This window comes from Oncorhynchus keta, unplaced genomic scaffold (genome assembly GCF_023373465.1).
Source record: "Oncorhynchus keta strain PuntledgeMale-10-30-2019 unplaced genomic scaffold, Oket_V2 Un_scaffold_621_pilon_pilon, whole genome shotgun sequence".
In the NCBI taxonomy this organism is placed as follows: Eukaryota; Metazoa; Chordata; class Actinopteri; order Salmoniformes; family Salmonidae; genus Oncorhynchus; species Oncorhynchus keta.
In genome coordinates this window covers 228,142-237,872 of record NW_026290975.1, presented here as the reverse complement: position 1 = coordinate 237,872, position 9,731 = coordinate 228,142, and the positions used below count along the sequence as shown (strand labels likewise).

Sequence of the window (9,731 nt, the reverse complement as noted above, 5' to 3'; positions counted from 1 at the left end):
CACAAACACACTTCAACTACCGTCACACACACACTGCAACTACCGTCACACACACACTACAACTACCGTCACACACACTGCAACTACCATCACACACACTGCAACTACCGTCACACACACACTTCAACTACCGTCACACACACTGCAAATGAGGTCACACACACTGCAACTACCGTCACACACACACTGCAACTACCGTCACACACACACTGCAACTACCGTCACACACACACACTGCAACTACCGTCACACACACACTTCAACTACCGTCACACACACACTGCAACTACCGTCACACACACACTGCAACTACCGTCACACACACTGCAACTACCGTCACACACACTGCAACTACCGTCACACACACTGCAAATGAGGTCACACACACTGCAACTACCGTCACACACACTTCAACTACCGTCACACACACACTGCAACTACCGTCACACACACACTGCAACTACCGCCACACACACACTTCAACTACCGTCACACACACACTGCAACTACCGTCACACACACTGCAACTACCGTCACACACACTGCAACTACCGTCACACACACTGCAACTACCGTCACACACACTGCAACTACCGTCACACACACTGCAACTACCGTCACACACACACTTCAACTACCGTCACACACACTGCAACTACCGTCACACACACAGGAGGAAGGTGATGATGGTGATATTGTTGACGAGGAGTAGGAGGTTGATGGTGATATTGTTGACGAGGAGGAGGAGGATGATGGTGATATTGTTGACGAGGAGGAGGATGATGGTGATATTGTTGACGAGGAGGAGGATGATTGTGATATTGTTGACGAAGAGGAGGATGATGATTATGATATTGTTGACGAGGAGGTGGAGGACGATGGTGATATTATTGACGAGGAGGATGATGGTGATACTGTTGACGAGGAGGAGGATGATGATGGTGATATTGTTGATGAGGAGAAGGATGATGATGGTGATATTGTTGACGAGGAGGAGGATGATGATGGTGATATTGTTGACGACGAGGAGGAGGATGATGATGGTGATATTGTTGACGAGGAGGATGATGGTGATGGTGATATTGTTGACGAGGAGGAGGATGATGTTGGTGATATTGTTGACGAGGAGGATGATGGTGATAATGTTGAGGAGGAGGAGGATGATGGTGAAATTGTTGACAAGGAGGAGGATGATGATGGTGATATTATTGATGAGGAGAAGGATGATGATGGTGATATTATTGATGAGGAGGAGGATGATGATGGTGATATTGTTGATGAGGAGGAGGATGATGATGGTGATACTGTTGACGACGAGGAGGAGGATAATGATGGTGAAATTGTTGACGAGGAGGAGGAAGATGATGGTGATATTGTTGACGAGGAGGAGGATGATGATGGTGATATTGTTGATGAGGAGGATGGTGATGGTGATATTGTTGACGAGGAGGAGGATGATGATGGTGATATTGTTGACGCGGAGGAGGATGATGATGATATTGTTGACGACTAGAAGGTGGATGATGGTGATATTGTTGACGAGGGGGAGGCGGAGGATGATGATATTGTTGACGAGGAGGATGATGGTGATATTGTTGATGAGGAGGAGGATGATGGTGATATTGTTGATGAGGAGGAGGATGATGGTGATATTGTTGACGAGGAGGATGATGATGGTGATATTGTTGACGAGGAGGAGGAGGATAATGGTGATATTGTTGATGAGGAGGAGGAGGATGATGATATTGTTGACGAGGGGGAGGATGATGATGGTGATATTGTTGACGAGGAGGATGATGGTGATATTGTTGACGAGGAGGAGGAGGATGATGGTGATATTGTTGATGAGGAGGAGGATGATGATATTGTTGACGAGGGGGAGGATGATGATGGTGATATTGTTGACGAGGAGGAGGATGGTGATATTGTTGACGAGGAGGAGGATGATGGTGATATTGTTGACGAGGAGGATGATGGTGATATTGTTGACGAGGAGGATGATGGTGATATTGTTGACGAGGAGGAGGATGATGGTGATATTGTTGACGAGGAGGATGATGGTGATATTGTTGACGAGGAGGATGATGGTGATATTGTTGACGAGGAGGATGATGGTGATATTGTTGACGAGGAGGAGGATGATGGTGATATTGTTGACGAGGAGGAGGATGATGGTGATATTGTTGACGAGGAGGATGATGGTGATTTGGTTGATGAGGAGGAGGATGATGGTGATATTGTTGACGAGGAGGAGGATGATGGTGATATTGTTGATGAGGAGGAGGATGATGGTGATATTGTTGATGAGGAGGAGGAGGAGGAGGAGGATGATGGTGATATTGTTGATGAGGAGGAGGAGGAGGAGGAGGATGGTGATATTGTTGATGAGGAGGAGGAGGAGGAGGAGGATGATGATGGTGATATTGTTGACGAGGAGGAGGAGGATGATGGTGATATTGTTGATGAGGAGGAGGATGATATAAATAAAGATGATCTGACCAATGTGATGGTGCTCTTTCTCTAGGTAAAGAACAGACTCCTCAAGTAACCATGACTACAGGAACCAGGAGCGTGGCTAAACCAGCCATCACTGCCATGGTGAGTCAATATCTATCCATCTATCTATCCATCCATCGACCAATCATCCCCATCTATCTATCCATCCATCTATCCATCTATCTATCCATCCATCCATCCATCTATCCATCCATCTATCCATCCATCCATGTCTATCTATCTATCCATCCATCCATCTATCCATCCATCTATCTATCCATCTATCCATCCATCTATCTATCCATCCATCTATCCATCCATCTATCTATCCATCCATCTATCCATCTATCTATCCATCCATCCATCCATCTATCCATCCATCCATCCATCCATCCATCCATCCATCTATCCATCCATCTATCCATCCATACATGTCTATCTATCCATCCATCTATCTATCCATCCATCTAGCCATCCATCCATCTAGCTATCCATCTAGCCATCTATCCATCTATCCATCTATCTATCCATCTATCTATCCATCGACCAATCATCCCCATCTATCCATCTATCTATCCATCCATCTATCCATCTATCTATCCATCCATCCATCCATCTATCCATCTATCCATCTATCTATCCATCTATCTATCTCTCTGGGGAAAGGGGGATACCGAGTCAGTTGCACAACTGGATGTATTCAACTGAAATATGTCTTCCGTATTTAACCAAACCCCTCTGAACCAGAGGTGAGGGGGGATGCCGTAGTCGGCATCCACGTCGTCAGAGCCCGGGGAGCAGTTTTTGTTGGGAGTTAATTAACCGCCTTGCTCCAGTGCAGAACAACATATTTTTACACCTTGTCTGCTCAGGGATTTGAACCAGCGACCTTTTGGTTACTGGCCCAAAGCTCTTAACCGCTAGGCCACCTGCTGACCCAAAAAATGTGACATTCTGTAAGGGGATCATTTACTTCACTATACACACTGACATCCACAGACATAATACATTATATCGGTGACATGACGTTGGCCTATTCAATTTATCACCATAGACATTCTTCAAAGGACAAAGGACTCGGTTGGGCAACACGGCCTTCCATCTACCACCAACCTACCAGGGTTCGTGCAGACAACCAAGAATTTACAACTTTCAGATGAGACTGAATTAAGGCGACGATTAATATTGACTGCTATTGATGTAAAATATTACTAGGTCTTTAAGAGTTTATTCGGAAGATAACAGCTCTATAAATATTATTTTGTGGTGCCCCGACTCTCTAGTTACATTTACATGATTAGCTCAATCAGCTAATATTAATTACAGAGAAAGGATTTTATAGATTTCTTATCACTTAATCCGACACAGCCAAAGACACGAGACCAAGTTATCGTTCACTATATTCACTGACAGCGAAAGGGGAAAAGTATTCTGTGATTCTGATAACAGTTAGTAGAATTTAACCAACGAAGGATCCAATTCAGGAAAGTTGTATTTCTTGTCAGAATGCTGGTACCGCCGCTTTGATATCAAAAACTCTTTCCAGCTGTATGTAATAACGCTCTGGGATAATAATGTATGGAATAACACACACAATGCTCTGGGATAATAATGTATGGAATAACACACAACGCTCTGGGATAATAATGTATGGAATAACACACACAACGCTCTGGGATAATAATGTATGGAATAACACACAACGCTCTGGGATAATAATGTATGGAATAACACACAACGCTCTGGGATAATAATGTATGGAATAACACACACAATGCTCTGGGATAATAATGTATGGAATAACACACAACACTCTGGGATAATAATGTATGGAATAACACACACAATGCTCTGGGATAATAATGTATGGAATAACACACACAATGCTCTGGGATAATAATGTATGGAATAACACACAACGCTCTGGGATAATAATGTATGGAATAACACACACAACGCTCTGGGATAATAATGTATGGAATAACACACAACGCTCTGGGATAATAATGTATGGAATAACACACACAACGCTCTGGGATAATAATGTATGGAATAACACACAACGCTCTGGGATAATAATGTATGGAATAACACACAACGCTCTGGGATAATAATGTATGGAATAACACACACAACGCTCTGGGATAATAATGTATGGAATAACACACACAATGCTCTGGGATAATAATGTATGGAATAACACACACAATGCTCTGGGATAATAATGTATGGAATAACACACAACACTCTGGGATAATAATGTATGGAATAACACACACAATGCTCTGGGATAATAATGTATGGAATAACACACACAATGCTCTGGGATAATAATGTATGGAATAACACACAACGCTCTGGGATAATAATGTATGGAATAACACACACAACGCTCTGGGATAATAATGTATGGAATAACACACAACGCTCTGGGATAATAATGTATGGAATAACACACACAATGCTCTGGGATAATAATGTATGGAATAACACACACAACGCTCTGGGATAATAATGTATGGAATAACACACAACGCTCTGGGATAATAATGTATGGAATAACACACAACGCTCTGGGATAATAATGTATGGAATAACACACACAACGCTCTGGGATAATAATGTATGGAATAACACACACAACGCTCTGGGATAATAATGTATGGAATAACACACAACGCTCTGGGATAATAATGTATGGAATAACACACAACGCTCTGGGATAATAATGTATGGAATAACACACAACGCTCTGGGATAATAATGTATGGAATAACACACAACGCTCTGGGATAATAATGTATGGAATAACACACACAACGCTCTGGGATAATAATGTATGGAATAACACACACAACGCTCTGGGATAATAATGTATGGAATAACACACAACGCTCTGGGATAATAATGTATGGAATAACACACAACGCTCTGGGATAATAATGTATGTAATAACACACACAATGCTCTGGGATAATAATGTATGGAATAACACACAACGCTCTGGGATAATAATGTAAGAAATAACACTTTAAAAAAGTAAATACCGCAAAGTTGGTTAGGAGATAGAAGCAGAGCTTCACATATCTGTTATTTCTTAGGAGATAGAAGCAGAGCTTCACATATCTGTTATTTCTTAGGAGATAGACGCAGAGCTTCACATATCTGTTATTTCTTAGGAGATAGAAGCAGAGCTTCACATATCTGTTATTTCTTAGGAGATAGAAGCAGAGCTTCACATATCTGTTATTTCTTAGGAGATAGAAGCAGAGCTTCCATGTCTGTCAGCGCCATCTTTAGTTTTTTAAATCTTAAGTTTTTAAATATTTATATATTTTTTGGAACAACCATCACTGTTATTCCTAAAAAACAGAGATAACTTCTAAACTCTGTTCCTTAACAGAGTTCCTTAACAGAGTTAGGGACAGATTAAAGACCCGGATTAAAGATTAAAGACCTTGCCTTTTCCTTAGTCCTCCTCCCCTGCCTCTACCTCACTCCTCCCCCTGCCTCTACCTCCCTCCTCCTCCCCTGCCTCTACCTCCCTCCTCCCCCTGCCTCTACCTCACTCCTCCCCCTGCCTCTACCTCCCTCCTCCCCCCTGCCTCTACCTCCCTCCCCCCCCGAATCTACCTCCCTCCTCCTCCCCCTGCCTCTACCTCCCTCCTCCCCCCTGCCTCTACCTCCCTCCTCCTCCCCTGCCTCTACCTCACTCCTGCCCCTGCCTCTACCTCACTCCACCCCTGCCTCTACTTCCCTCCTCCTCCCCTGCCTCTACCTCACTCCTCCCCCTGCCTCTACCTCCCTCCTCCCCCTGGCTCTACCTCCCTCCTCCCCCTGCCTCTACCTCCCTCCTCCCCTGCCTCTATCTCACTCCTCCCCTGTCTCTACCTCCCTCCTCCCCTGCCTCTGCCTCCCTCCTCCTCCCCTGCCTCTACCTCCCTCCTCCTCCCCTGCCTCTACCTCCCTCCTCCTCCCCTGCCTCTACCTCCCTCCTCCTCCCCTGCCTATTCCTCAGTCCTCCTCCCCTGCCTCTACCTCCCTCCTCCTCCCCCTGCCTCTACCTCACTCCTCCCCCTGCCTCTACCTCCCTCCTCCCCCTGCCTCTACCTCCATCTCCCCCCTGCATCTACCTCCCTCCTCCCCTGCCTCTACCTCCCTCCTCCTCCCCTGCCTCTACCTCCCTCCTCCTCCCCTGCCTCTACCTCCCTCCTCCCCTGGCTCTACCTCCCTCCTCCCCCCTGCCTCTACCTCCCTCCTCCCCTGCCTCTACCTCACTCCTCCCCCTGTCTCTACCTCCCCTCCTCCCCTGCCTCTACCTCCCTCCTCCTCCCCTGCCTCTACCTCCCTCCTCCTCCCCTGCCTCTACCTCCCTCCTCCTCCCCTGCCTCTACCTCCCTCCTCCTCCCCTGCCTATTCCTCAGTCCTCCTCCCCTGCCTCTACCTCCCTCCTCCTCCCCTGCCTCTACCTCACTCCTCCCCCTGCCTCTACCTCCCTCCTCCCCCTGCCTCTACCTCCATCTCCCCCTGCATCTACCTCCTCCTCCCCTGCCTCTACCTCCTCCTCCTCCCCTGCCTCTACCTCCCCCTCCTCCCCCTGCCTCTACCTCCCCCTCCTCCCCTGCCTCTACCTCCCTCCTCCTCCCCTGCCTCTACCTCCTCCCTCCCCCCCTGCCTCTACCTCCCTCCTCCCCTGCATCTAACTCCCTCTGCCCCTTGCCTCTACCTCCCTCCTCCCCCCTGCCTCTACCTCCCTCCTCCCCCTGCATCTAATTCCCTCCTCCCCCTTGCCTCTACCTCACTCCTCCCTCCTGCCTCTACCTCCCTCCTCCCTCCTGCCTCTACCTCCCTCCTCCCCCCTGCCTCTACCTCCCTCCTGGAAAGAAGACATTTTGGCAGATGCAACATATTTATCATATTTAGCAACGACAGTTCTTTGAGCGCTCAAACAAGCAAAAAAAGTGGTTGATTTGCGATTTCATTCATACTGGTGAACCGGCGTTTGAGTTGTGCTGTTGCAAAATCAACGTTCCCTTGTCTCTGGTATATCTTGGTATATCTTGGCATGCATCATTCAAGACTACGTTTAAATTGTGTGCAGCGCAATGGACATCTAATGCACACTGTCTCAGGAAAGACTGTCTTGGATGTTAATACCAGGCCTACAGGCTGTGGTGAAAACATTTACACACAAAATAGCAAGGGCTCTCTATGGTCAGGGCGTGACAGTACCCCCCACCCCTACAGTACCACCCCCCCACCCCCCCCTCCAGACCCCCACCCCAGACCCCATCCTGGAGACCGTTGACCGTCACTGGAGGCTCCAGACCGTTGACCATCACTGGAGGTTCCGGACCGTTGACCGTCACTGGAGGTTCCAGACCGTTGACCGTCACTGGAGGTTCCGAACCGTTGACCGTCACTGGAGGTTCCAGACCGTTGACCGTCACTGGAGGTTCCAGACCGTTGACCGTCACTGGAGGTTCCAGACCGTTGACCGTCACTGGAGGTTCCGAACCGTTGACCGTCACTGGAGGTTCCAGACCGTTGACCGTCACTGGAGGTTCCAGACCGTTGACCGTCACTGGAGGTTCCAGACCGTTGACCGTCACTGGAGGTTCCGGACCGTTGACCGTCACTGGAGGTTCCGAACCGTTGACCGTCACTGGAGGTTCCAGACCGTTGACCGTCACTGGAGGTTCCGGACCGTTGACCGTCACTGGAGGTTCCAGACCGTTGACCGTCACTGGAGGTTCCAGACCGTTGACCGTCACTGGAGGTTCCGGACCGTTGACCGTCACTGGAGGTTCCGAACCGTTGACCGTCACTGGAGGTTCCAGACCGTTGACCGTCACTGGAGGTTCCGGACCGTTGACCGTCACTGGAGGTTCCGAACCGTTGACCGTCACTGGAGGTTCCAGACCATTGACCGTCACTGGAGGTTCCGGACCGTTGACCGTCACTGGAGGTTCCAGACCGTTGACCGTCACTGGAGGTTCCAGACCATTGACCATCACTGGAGGTTCCGGACCGTTGCCCATCACTAGAGGTTCCGAACCGTTGACCATCACTGGAGGTTCCGAACCATTGACCGTCACTGGAGGTTCCAGACCGTTGACCATCACTGGAGGTTCCAGACCGTTGACCGTCACTGGAGGTTCCGAACTATTGACCGTCACTGGAGGTTCCAGACCGTTGACCGTCACTGGAGGTTCCAGATCTGGTGGCACTGGACTGATGACACGCTCAAAACTAGAACACCCCCCTAGTCACGCTAGTAGAAAACAAGAGAGAGAGACAAGCAGTAGCATACTGTAGCTACTATAGCCCTCTATGTAGAAAACAAGAGAGAGAGACAAGCAGTAGCATACTATAGCCCTCTATGTAGAAAACAAGAGAGAGAGACAAGCAGTAGCATACTGTAGCTACTATAGCCCTCTATGTAGAAAACAAGAGAGAGAGACAAGCAGTAGCATACTGTAGCTACTATAGCCCTCTATGTAGAAAACAAGAGAGATAGACAAGCAGTAGCATACTATAGCCCTCTATGTAGTATCACACCTGCTCCCGCTTCCCCTCTCTGTTGCTCGAGGGCGCCAGGCTGCCCATCATTACGTACACCTGTCACCATCATTACACGCATCAGCTCTCATTGGACTCACCTGGACTCCTTCAGTTTGTTGATTTCCCTCTCTATATCTGTCTGTTCCTCAGTTTGATCCCGTGTCAGCTTTATTGTCGTTTTGTTCCCTCCCCCCTCCAGACGCTGTTCTTATTTTGTTTGATTTTCTTTATTCCTTTAAATGTTCGCTCCTTGTACTTCTCTTCTCCAGTGGCGGTCCTTACACGTAGAAAACAAGAGAGAGACAAGCAGACACGAAAGAAAGAGAAAAACAGACACAGAGAGAGACAAGCAGACACGAAAGAAAGAGAAAAACAGACACAGAGAGAGACAAGCAGACACGAAAGAAAGAGAAAAACAGACACAGAGAGAGACAAGCAGACACAGACACAGAGAGAGACAAGCAGACACGAAAGAAAGAGAAAAACAGACACAGAGAGAGACAAGCAGACACGAAAGAAAGAGAAAACAGACACAGAGAGAGACAAGCAGACACGAAAGAAAGAGAAAAACAGACACAGAGAGAGACAAGCAGACACGAAAGAAAGAGAAAACAGACACAGAGAGAGAGACAAGCAGACACGAAAGAAAGAGAAAAACAGACACAGAGAGA

General features: G+C 47.6%; 1 protein-coding gene across 1 annotated transcript; it reads left to right on the top strand.

Moving 5' to 3' along the window:
* Window positions 1-1,331: 1,331 nt before the first annotated feature.
* LOC127929251 (uncharacterized) lies at window positions 1,332-9,185 on the top strand. The gene is made up of 5 exons (XM_052517216.1): window positions 1,332-1,367; window positions 1,853-2,261; window positions 2,525-2,598; window positions 7,770-8,491; window positions 8,573-9,185. Exons 1-5 carry the CDS (start codon window positions 1,332-1,334, stop codon window positions 8,763-8,765), a joined length of 1,434 nt encoding a protein of 477 aa, XP_052373176.1. The 3' UTR covers window positions 8,766-9,185.
* Window positions 9,186-9,731: the final 546 nt, after the last annotated feature.

Coding starts and splice junctions, on each gene's coding strand:
- LOC127929251 (XM_052517216.1), top strand. CDS start 1,332: ATGGTGAAATTGTTGACGAGGAGGAGGAAGATGATG. Junction 1,368..1,852: donor CGAGGAGGAGGAAGATGATG/GTGATATTGTTG, acceptor GTTGATGAGGAG/GAGGATGATGATATTGTTGA. Junction 8,492..8,572: donor ACCGTTGACCGTCACTGGAG/GTTCCAGACCAT, acceptor CCATCACTGGAG/GTTCCGAACCATTGACCGTC.